Source organism: Nannochloropsis gaditana (assembly GCF_000240725.1).
Source record: "Nannochloropsis gaditana CCMP526 unplaced genomic scaffold scaffold017, whole genome shotgun sequence".
NCBI lineage: Eukaryota > Eustigmatophyceae > Eustigmatales > Monodopsidaceae > Microchloropsis > Microchloropsis gaditana.
The window spans coordinates 69,163-80,913 of record NW_005803936.1 but is presented as its reverse complement, the minus strand read 5'-3'; the positions used below and the strand labels follow the sequence as shown (position 1 = coordinate 80,913).

The window sequence follows — 11,751 nt, the reverse complement described above, 5'->3', positions numbered from 1 at the left end:
CGCGTCTATTTTTATTTTCGAGAACTTCAACACGCTCCTGTAAAAATCTGACTTCTTCAAATGCAAGCTCATCTCTTGGCAAAGAAAATTTAGCTTCATATTCTGAATGTCTTCCTCCACTCCCCCTGACACCGTCCATCTCACAGTGTAGGTGATCATGAAAAATGCTCGAGCTCGTCTTCCCCTTCTCTTGTTCATGCTCCTTGAGCTCCATCACCAATAGCTGCTTCTCTTTCTGCAAGTGATCGACCTCTTCACCAAGACGCCTCCGATCCGCTTGTAGTTGTTGTACCAAGGCTTTCCAGTCGTCTAGTCTTTCAAGACGATGCTTTTGTAATTGTTGTCGCTTTAATTCTTCGAGCTCGCTTTTCCTAAAATCAAGTTCATCTTCCATCTGGGCTTGCCGAATATCACTTTCCTTCACGACAGACTTCATGGCTTTGAGCTTCGCATTTAGCGCAAAAATGCGTTCCTCGTATTCGAGCTTAGTGTTCTTCAAGTGTTCGAGTATTTTTACTAATGCCTCCTGTGATGACTTGTGATAAAAGTAATTCCGGGGAAGACTTGAGCTTTTTGAGAGAAAACACAATCAAACGTTTGAGCCAGCCAGCGTAAATCTCACCTCCTGCGATCCCGCAAACATCGCAAAAAATCGCGATTCTAAGGTTGTAATGAATTAATGTTACGGAGACCGCAAGGGAAGGATTGGCGACGTAACCTGTGTAGGAGAGGGAACAGGATTACAAGACCAAGTCTGAGGAGAGCTACATGGGTTGACGGAGAGGCATCCGTTTTATCTTAGAAATTTTGCCAGAAAGATCTCATACCACAACACCAGCTAAGCAGTCTTAGTGACCGCTGAGCGGATCATGTTAAAATATCAGGACAGGTAAGCGTAAAACCTCAGTAGTAAGTAAACTAATGGTATTACAGGGCGACGGGCACATTCAACAGAGTTTCTTCCCTACGCTCTAAACGATAAAGTGAAATGCCATGAAACTTTAAGCTGCTGATGAGCACGGAGTCGTGGTGCAACGCGCTCGCAAAAGTGAGAATGAGGGAAAGAAAAGGGGGGGGAAGGAGTGCGGCATGAAGAAGGCCTTCAATTCTGGAAACAACGAACGAGAACGCAGTCTGAGCGATCTGTCAAGAAGGAAGCAGCGATTGGCTCTGAAACTGAACGCTAACATAAAAAAGGAACTATAATGCATGATAGCAACCCAAACACAAGCAGCTGGATAACGATGGAATAAGAAACACGTTAGAATCATTCCTGACCACAGAAAAGAGACCATTGTTCGTTACGTACAGCGTGCACTTTCTGAAGTCTTAGTAGAGCACGTCGGCCGTGGCGGGAGCCTTGTTCGAAACGCCCCTTGAGGCTTGCTCGCCTCTGCCTTGCGTCATAAAGGGCCGACAACTCCTCAGGATACCAGGCTATTCTTTATTTGTAAAGGATAAATTCTTTGGTTGTAGCCGTGACTACTGCATCGCTTTTTATGCCGTTAAATTCCCCATTAATCGTGGCCCGTGCTGCTGTGGCAGTGGCCCATGCCCTCAAGATACTTTATCCAGACTACATGAGCCTTAGAGGGTGTGAGAAATGAAACAGCACTAATTATCAAATTAGAAGTGACTTGACAACAATACTCGCAGAGAGATTTAGTCCAGGCCTTGGATCTGTCATGGACTCAGTCAAAAAGCAATTTTCACCCCGAAGCGCTTTTGTATTTACGCATAAATAGTTCGATAATACAATATTTACAACATGCCTTCTTTTCCAATTTGACTCGAGCTCTTTGCCTGAGCCAGCCTATCGAGGCCCGTCGCACGTACAATGAATGTACTCAGTATCTATTGACAAACATATCTTCAGACTGGCTGGTCCTCATTGTCACTCAAAAGACGCTTGTGGTCAGGAAGTAATGAAAGATGACTTGCATACTTTGAAGGCGCTGGTGCTCCTCACCTTTTCCAACTGCTGGACCGCTAGCCACTTCGACTGAGTCGCCCCAATGGAGCTCATTGCATGGCAAAAAGGTCTTGCTGCATATTGTAGCCAATTTCTCAGTATTGAGACGGTTAGACTCATGATACTTCAATACTTCGCGGAAAAAAGAAATTAGGTAGACGAAAATATTGTAGTTCAAGGGTGGTAGCAGTTCCAAGAAGCGTCTTGTCCAAGGCCGTAATATTTGAGCATCAATTTCGACAGAAGGAAGGAGATTTCTCGGAATCACAGGACTGGCAAGCGACGTGAGAAAGCTTAGGAGGACTTCTGTGAGAGAATGCACGGAAACGTTCTCTTCCAATTCTTCGCCCGTGTCGAGAGCCTCCCGCACAGCTTCAACTTCAGTCAAAACACCCGGTTGGATAAAGAGGTCTTTTTCCGTGAGACCTCGACGGTAAAGAGCATCGACTAACCGCCAAAGCTCTTTTGGTACAGAGAGTGTTGGACCTCCAACCGATGTAGGTGGCAGATGGGGCTTGTCTGCGGTCGAAGTGCTCGACTGGAACTGGGACCACTTTGCTGCAGTGAGGGGAAGAAAGCGAACAGGCCCGTGGCAACTGGCGAGATCCTCTAGATCCATCCCAAAAGCTGATCGAGCGTACGTGCCACCAACGCTTAAGAAAAAGTCTTGACCGTTCTCGAGGCGTAGAATTAAAATGTCATCCAGCAAGTCACGTCCTGTGTTGAGCATCTTAGCCGTTTTAAGGTCTATTAAAATTTTAAAATTTATTTGGCCAACCTCATTGGGTAGCAACATTCCGAAGCGAGGCTGGATGCTGAGCCAACTTTTGCAGATAGTCTCCTCCTCAAGTTTGGGAACAAAACGGAAGTGAGCTGCTACATTTGACACGTTGGTAATTGTAAGAGCTTGCCTGCATTCCACGCCGTATCTTACAGGACCAAAATCAATTGTGTTCAGTGGTCGCGGAGAACCTAATGTGCTGTTGTCAAATACCTCAAGGGTCACTTTGGGGTGTTGGTCATTTTCCACTTTGTCCAAAAGGCGGTGAATCTCGGCGGCCACTTCTTGTCGCTGTGCTTTCACAACCATGCGAACTTTGGTCAGCAGCTGCGCTGCCACCGGCTTGTGGTCTGAGAGGCCAAGCTCCGCCCGCCCGTATGATAGGCATCGCACTTGCCCAGGCTCTTTGGCCCGCCAGAGGATACGATCGCACCAGGCTGGGCAACGCAATTTTTTCTCCGGTCGCCGCTCATATGAGGAAGTGCCCGGCTGATACTTGTAGGTAGGGAGGAAATTTAACGGCGACTCACTGAATCCGGAGAAGACACGGCCCTGGATTCGTTCCATATTGAGCTGATCGTAGCGCTGCAGAAAATCAAGATCATGTGCCTTTAGTTTGGCGAAACACTCTTCCGTGTCCACAGATTCGTCTAGCCGGTAATTTAAATCACCCATAAAGAACACAACGTCATGATCTAAGATCGAAATGCCAGTCTGTAAAGTAGACTCTACGTCAAGCACTTCCGAGAAGTACTTCCGAGTCTCCTCGGTGACATCACCTTGACCCGTTACGGGTGTATCTGCCTCGCTACTCAGCGCCTTGTCGACAAAAATCGTCTTTTGCAGAATGTTAGTAAAATCACTATTTCTGCCTTCAACGTTTTCTCTGTGCGCTGCCAGGTGCGCACACACAAAACATAAATATGAATCATAGAACTTGAGACGCATGGAAACGCCACCTTTGTTGCCCGCCATTCCCATCAAACCAACGCCCACAGAGGCCCCGTAAACTTCACGAACTTTTTTCGAATGCACCCCCTTGACGAAGACAAGAAGGAGAATGCCCACCAAATGCCTTTCTGCCACCAGCACATAACGCTCTTCGCGCCTCTTATTGTTAAGTACAGCATCAAGTTTATCTTGCCAGGCCTGCGCTCTTTGCTGAGACTTGCCATCCATGGCTACATTCACCGCGTTCAAATCCACGACCTCTTGAAAACCAACTGCAAATATGTCTGCCAACTCTCCTGCATCTGGAAAAAGCCATTCTTCTAACCGCTGAATTTCCTCGTCGGCGATGATCTTTGCATTTACATTGTAGGTTCCACAAAAGACAGTTACAGTTCGATATTCGGTAAACTCCAGCTCTCGCTTCTTGAGCTGTCTGTCAATCCAGTGCTGACGTATAATTGACACTGCTGCAGGGTCGAATTCAACATCTTTTCCCATCTCTGCTGCGGCAGTTTGTAGAGATGTCATATTGATGTAACCAGCCCTAGAGAGAAGATATTGGGCAAATTACTATGAGAATGGATGCCTTTCCGCCATGCAATTAAAAGCAAGGAAGGTCTTGCGAAGGAGTGGCAAGGCGAGAAAAAAATATGCATTGACCATGATCATCAATAACGAGGTGGGCTGATCAAAAAATAAGTTTCCACCAATCGCAATCAATGCTGAAGTAGGCTTAATGCTGCCAGTGGGTGGGTGTACTATATGAGCAGTTCTCGTCTTCCCTAAGAATTCTGAAAGAAAACGCTTACAGGAGACAAATGGGCCTTGTTGCTAGCTTTCATGCACAACTTACGCGAGTAAATAACAGTATAGACATTGGCTCAACCCGCTCGAATGATACTCACGGGCGAAATGTGGATTCAGGAGCGTGCCGGGAAGTAAGTAAGGTCGCGTCGTAAAGCAAAGGGAGCTTGAAGGGAAAGGGGCGGAAACGGTCATGGCGCTGGCACGTTCTGGGCCCGCCCTTCCCGAGTTTGTGGCAGCCATGCCCTCGCCCCTCACCCACTACCACGCTTCCCACGTTCACTTCCTCCTTCCGCTTCCCCGTACTCATGTGGCCGACCAGCAAGCTATTGGGGAGCAGTGTGGGAGTATAGCTGCTGCGAGCGTGACAAGAGGTCGTAATTCAATTCGGGGGCTGCCTCGTGGCTCGCTCCGCTCCCTCGTGGCTGCAGGAGCGAGGTTGCACATTGCCCGACAGTGACGACTGTCTGTGCATTTCCTGTGAAGTCATGTAGTCCAAACCTGCACATAACTGATACCACAATTGGAAGGCACACATTACCTTTTCCATACTGAGAAGAAGTTCCTAAATGTGTCGCTAGAATGTGTTGATGCGGGTCCAACACGCCACCACAACTGATCTTTTCAGCCACTCCTTGTGAATGCTCACCAAGCTTGCCTTGCGTGTTTCGGCTCGTCCTTTCAAACGAAGAACTTGACCATTTGACTCACTCATATCGACCATGTCTCTTTATATATCTACAGGGAGTGGTGTCAGATTTAATTGACCATGCGCTCAGCTAGCATATTAGTATCCTTACCACTGGTGATCCCACAGGTGTTGGCTGGCTTTTTGGGAGGTGAGCATCTATTTACGACCGTCATTAAGAGGGTTCAGTTACGGTATAACATTCATGGCCCGAGAGCGCGGCGTGGAAAAAAGGGATGACTTTGTCACTTTCCCAGGATATGAAGCCCCTTCGGCCAATTTACAAATGTGACATGGATACACAAGACTTCGTGCGTTTAAGTATCTTACTTTTTCCCGCTTCTCTCTCCATATATTTCAGCCGGCCGCGACCAACAAGCGTTCATAGTGGGTTGCATCAAGCAGCGGCCTCATTTTCTGTCAGTTTCCTCCTGTAACCACCCGAAAAAGATCCATTGCATCACGGTTGAGGGCCGCAATACCCGGCGCAGGTCGCAGATCTGGCCACTTTGGACGGGCGAGGGGGCTGGAGTAAGCGAGCTAGCCACTCCTGTGGCGGAGCTGACGATAGAAAGCCAAGCTCCCGAGCCAGAGAGTGATGGCAGTGCAACGTTAAAAGATGAGAAGAAGCCTCGTGAGAAGCGTGTGCCCCTCGCTGACTTGACCGCAGGCGCGGAGTTTACGGGCAAGGTCAAGGGTATCAAAGACTTTGGAATATTTGTGGACATCGGCGCAGAGAGCGATGGGCTGGTGCATATTTCACAAATGTCTTCGACCTTCGTTTCAAGCCCGTCAGATCTCGCTGCAGTGGGTGACTCCGTGACTGTACGCGTGCTAAGTGTGGATGCGGACAAGCGCCAAATCGCCCTCACTATGAAAACTGAGGCCGAGGCAAATGCTCCGCGTCCTACCAAACGCACATCGAAGAGGCGTCCAGCGGATCGGGACGATGCAGATCCATCAGACGAGGAGGACGATCAAGGTGATGGCGATGCCTTGCGTGACGCACCAGTGGGAGACAAGGACGTCAGCGCTTTCGAACATTATGACCCCAAGAAATTTCTTAGCGGGACTGTTGCTTCGGTACAAGCTTATGGGGCCTTCATCCGGCTGGATGATGCCGACCTCGACGGTCTGCTGCCCACAGGAGACATGGACGGCAAGCTGGAGTCTGGCCAGCGTGTGCAGGTGCGGATCACGGACGTTGACACAGAGCGCAATCGCATCACGCTTTCCAATTTGCCGCTGCTCCGTGGCAAGCGAACGCGTTTTGCCTTGAATAAAGAGGAAAATGATGAGCTGGCGGTCATTGCCGCCCGGTCGGGGCTTTACGCGTCGGAGCTGCCTGACGTGTTCGAGGGCCCTGATGACGACGCAGACTGGGAGGCGGCTTTTGCGTTCAAAGGTTTTGAAGATGGGGGAGATGGAATGGCAGAGGAAGAGGTCGGCGGTCCCGAGGCTCTTTTTGGTGAAGAACCGGAGGAGGATGATGAGGAGTTCAGCATGAGCTCCATCAACGCCTTCCGCAGCCCAGCTTACAAAAAAGAAAAGGGCTTGATGGCGGAAGACGAGGAGGAGGCGGACGAGGGTTTTAAATACGGTGGCGAGGCGTATTTTCCCGAGGACGACGAAGCTGATGACGCGATTTCTGGCACATTCACAAAGCAATACGATACGCAAATCCCACAGCTTAGCGAGGACGAGCTGAAGGCCTTGATTCGAAAGGCGCAGGGTACGCGCCGGAACGTAACCGAAGAATGGGCTGAGGAGGAGGCGGAGGAGCGAGAGTACCTGACCGTGAGCATGGTTCCGTCCAAGAGGAAGAACACGGCATTGATGATGAAACAAGTGGTGCCAACTCAGTCTGATGCCATACTTGCCAAGCCACGCATGCCCATCTATTTTTCTAAGAAGCTATCAGCTGTGCAGCAAGTGGAGCTCATGGAAGAATTGGAAAGACTGGTCAACGACGACCCCTTAGCTCTTGTGAAATAAGCTGCTAAGCTGCTCAGGAATGGTCTTCGAACATCTCGTCCGCCGATGGAGTTAGACAAAGTGGATGGCGTGCTTTGTCGGGAGTGGAGAGGACATTCGCATGCGGAAGCAGGGGTGCGACGGTCGCAGTACTGAGTAAGGCGCCGTTATGGGATGAGATGTGCAACTGCATAACGAAAGGGAAAATAAGGGAGGATTCAGGGGGAAAGGAATATATGTCCTGTCGGGGGAGGAGAACGCACACATTCTTTATACATACGCATCTAGTATCGACGAACATCAATCCACACGAACACATTATACGGGTGCTTGGATTCTACGAGCATAAAAATGTGAGCGAGCGCAGATGACATACAAAGGGGGTGCTTGAGGTTCTGCTTGACGAAAGCGCATGCCAGACCTCATAGATTTAAAGAAGAAAGCATCAGAAGACAGCGTTGCTATTTAAGTACCTAGCTTTTGAGCCTCATGGCATCTAACATTTGACAGCATGCACTGTGGTCCGCTTATTCTTCTCTTAAGACTACTACATATTGTCTCTCACCTCGGGCTTTGAACAAGCTCTGCAAGTGCGCTTTACACCCTACGTCATATCTATACCCTGACTCGACAAAACTTCACTGTACCCCAAAGTTTCCAATTCTTCCAAAAACTACTCAAAGCAAGTGGAGCGGTGCTGTGCTGCATATTTTGGCGTAGCCTGGATGTACATACAGGCGGTGCGGATTGAAGACACATTCTTTTACAACTGATAAGACTTTTTGAAAGAAGGGAAAAAAAGGGATGGTGATACCCAAGGCAGAGAGAGGAAGCCAACATCTCGTGTATTTTCTTCAGCGTGCGTATCCTTTTCTCGAAAATGAATACCTTTTAAATACACTGAAAAGCAGTATACTTTACCTTGTTCAACCAATTTGGCTTTAGCAGGAGTAAAATGCGCAATAATGCCGAAAATTCATCGTATTCCTTTAATTGGAGTTTAAGCTTTTTTCTTGCAGAAAATTATTAGCAAGATATTCTAGCTCAGCTTAATATTGAGTGAGTATCCCCTACGAACACTGCAAGGATGTGCTCTACAAGCTGATTCACGGTGCTGTCGGGGAAGAAAGGCGTCCCCAGAGCAGGATGTAAAATATTTCACGAATGAAGCCGCAGCCATGGCGTCGGAGACACGACAGCAGAGCAGTAGAAAATGTTACAATCCATTCTTTGTTTCTTAAAACAAAATTGCTTCCTTGTTACCGCCTCTTTGAACAAGGCCGTCTACGGAACGTACCCATTCTGTCTCGGCACCCCGCGGGGGAGGATACTTAGCGGGGGCGAGCAGCGAGCGAGTACGTATCTAAGTTGCCGTGCTGCTCTAGCCGTCCAGTGGCAGAGACGCACGACTTTAATTTTCTCATGCGGGTCTTCTCAAGGTCAATACTTAAATTTTGGCACCTTCTTGAATATTCTGTCGCAGGTGACACCCTTATTCTACATACGAAACGTTCGGAAAGCCTTAATTCAGAGAAGCCCCCAGATAGAGGAGCACAGTCATGATGCTGCGGCATCGCAGCTCCATGGCCCCAGTCGCAGCGTCTTTATGGCCAATATTAGTCTTTTGCAGTCTGATTCAACTGCAATCAAGCATGAGAGTTGTAGAGGCTTTTCTGGCGCGGAATTTTTTTTCAGTATCAAATAAAGCAGTCGTTGGTATCACGATGCCTCGGTTGACAAGCACTCCATTGCATCAAAATAGGCTCTTATGCCGCATGGTGCTGGGGGAGACAACAGCTTCTGCAACTCACATGAATGTGGTACCTCAAGTAGCAGACAATATATCACCAACTGTACAAGATCCACAACGGCAGAATGGACAACCCCAGCAGCATCACCACAAACACCAACACCAGCCGAAGCCGCCAGAGCAGTCGCACAGGCAGCGGCGGAAAGCAAAAGAAGAGCGAAGGAAAGTAGCCGGCCTCACGACCGTGGGGACAAAGAAGGGCCATGAGCAGCCATATGGAACGTCGCGGATGCATTCGAGCACGAAGTATCACCAGCGTAAAGGCCTTGTAGTCCGAGTCTACCAGGAAGCTCAGCGCGAGGCACGTAGTGGCCGATTGGAGAAAGCGGAGGAGCTTTTTAGACGTTGCTTGACGATGGACAGGAAAGATGGACGCAGTTGGCTTCAATTGGCGCAGCTTGCTAGCCGTCGGGGACGACAAGAAGAGGCCAGGTCGTACTTTGCGCAGGGAGTTTCCGAATGCCCGGAGAGTGTTCACCTGCTACAGTCATGGGCTATGTTAGAGCACAAAGCTGGCGATCTCGAGAAAGCATGTGAGCTTTTCGAGAAAGGCATGGCACAAGATCCTGGGAATCCATATATAGCACATGCTTGGGGCCAACTGGAGCGGAAACGGGCCGATCACGACAAAGCGCGGACATTGTATATGGACTCACTACGGCTGTACGGCCCATGGGCCCAGGTTTACATGGCTCTGGCAGAACTGGAAGTCGAAACCGGTCATGTTGAGATGGCTCGTCAAATTTTTGAAGAAGCTTTGCGTCTGTGCGCACAGAACACGCACAAGTTATTGGTGGCCTGGGCTAAGCTGGAGGAGGAAAACTTTGGTGACTGGGAAAAAGCAACAGAATTACTGTTGCGTGCTATGGAAGAGGGTGGCCCTGACTTTACTGATGCCACTGTTGCTTTGGCACATTTAGAGATGAAAAAAGGTAACAAAGAGCGAGCAGTTGATATCCTACAGCAATCCAAGCATCAAGGGGGGGCAGGAGGTTCTCTGTTCAACACTTGGGCATCTGTTGAAGCGAAAGCAGGAAACCTGGAAACCGCTATCAAATTATTGTCCGAGGCCTGTGTGCTTTTTCCCGACGATTTCTCATTGCTGCAGACTCTTGGCACATTAGAAGTAAAGCTAGGCCATCATGAGAAAGCTCGCGAATGCTTCTCGCAAAGCGCTGCCATTCGCCCACATGTGGTGACATATAATGCGTGGGCGATTATGGAGGAGCGCTTAGCACACGATATGCGCGGACCTATGCGGCAAGTTCAAATAATGCGCGCGCGTAAGCTATTTATGCTAGGTATGGCTGCAGATCCGTCGCATGGCCCCCTCTACAACGCTTACGGTCGAATGGAGGAGAAAATTGGAAATCTGACAGGGGCTCAAGAAGTCTTCCGGATGGGAGTCGAGGCACATTGTCCTGATATGCCCTCGGTTTTAAATGGGTGGGCCATGCTCTCTCTAAAGCAGCGGAATTACGCTCAGGCCAGGTCCTTGCTACAAAGAGGACTTTCCGAAAACAAGCTGGGGAAGAATGTGGGATTCTTATACCATTCACTAGGCATGCTGGAGATGAAGCTTGGTAAGATAGAGGATGCATGGAGGGTATTCAAAGAAGCCACGGACAAATACCCGCGCAACTCCCAGCTCTTGGTTGGAGCAGGTCTAGCAGCAGAGAAGAGAGGCGAGGTGGACTCAGCCCGGGGCTTCTTCAAGGGAGGCGTCGAATGTGATCGTCTCCATCACCAAGCCTGGCAGGCTTGGGCGGTTATGGAGCATAGACAAGGGAATGTCAACACTGCCCGCGACCTTTTCCGGCTGGGTTTGAAAGCGAATCCGGATTATGGAGCGCTATGGCAGGCTTACGGTGTGCTCGAATTTCATGAAGAAAACTGGGACGTGGCGCGGAGTTTGTTCGCGGAGGGCATCCGCCGTGATCCTGGTCATGTCATGCTTTTCCAGGCCTGGGCCGTTCTGGAGGTGAAGCTTGCTGATTACGAGAAGGGAAAAGAAATGATCAAGGAGGGCCTGCGAGTAGATTCGAGGCATGGTGCTTGTTGGAGCATTTACGGCTATATAGAGGAGAAATGTGGAAATGTAGACGAAGCCCGACGTGTGTTTGAGATGGGTTTGAAACAGGCCCCTGACCATGCTCCACTTTTTCGGGTATACGGAGACTTTGAGCGTCGGCAAGGCAACACCGACAAAGCTAGGTCCCTTTATCAGCGAGCCATTTCGCTCGATCCCCATCATCCTCAAGCCTATGTGGTCTTAGGCCTTATGGAGCTCTATTCCGGTAATGCTGAAGGCGCTAGAATGGTTCGCGAGGCGAGTCAGGCAGTTTTTGGCCATGACTTCGAATTTACAAAGCAACGGGAAGCCGTCTCTTCATTTGATAACGCGGAGTTAGGGGAGTTGCATTCAATATGAGCGAAGTACATGTATGCAAATTAATAATGAAAGACAGTGTCACTATAGAGCTTACTTTGAAAATGGTCAACATACCCAAAAAATCATTTCCTTCAAAAATAGCTTTCGCGACATTCACCAAGTATTGGCTTACTTTCCGTCATACTTTTTCGCCATTTACAAATTTCTTTCGAGATTGTACATGTGAATTTTCATGTGCACAATTTAAGCCAATTCAGCGTGGTTAAAATTGAACATTTCCATTTCTCTATCCATCCCTCGCCCTCCTACAGCTTGCAATATTTCCTCGCCGTCCTCTGACGAGTCGTCTTCGATACTGGAAGCTCTAGATGTGGTAGGT

General features: G+C 49.0%; 1 protein-coding gene across 1 annotated transcript; it reads right to left on the bottom strand.

Annotated features, from left to right (window-relative positions):
- Window positions 1–1,731: 1,731 nt before the first annotated feature.
- Window positions 1,732–4,250, bottom strand: NGA_2029300 (phosphatidylinositol-bisphosphatase; the record flags this gene model as incomplete). The annotated part of the gene is made up of 1 exon (XM_005856244.1): window positions 1,732–4,250. A coding segment is annotated over one exon (2,352 nt), but the record flags the coding sequence as incomplete, so codon positions are not given.
- Between the last annotated feature and the right edge of the window lie 7,501 nt (window positions 4,251–11,751).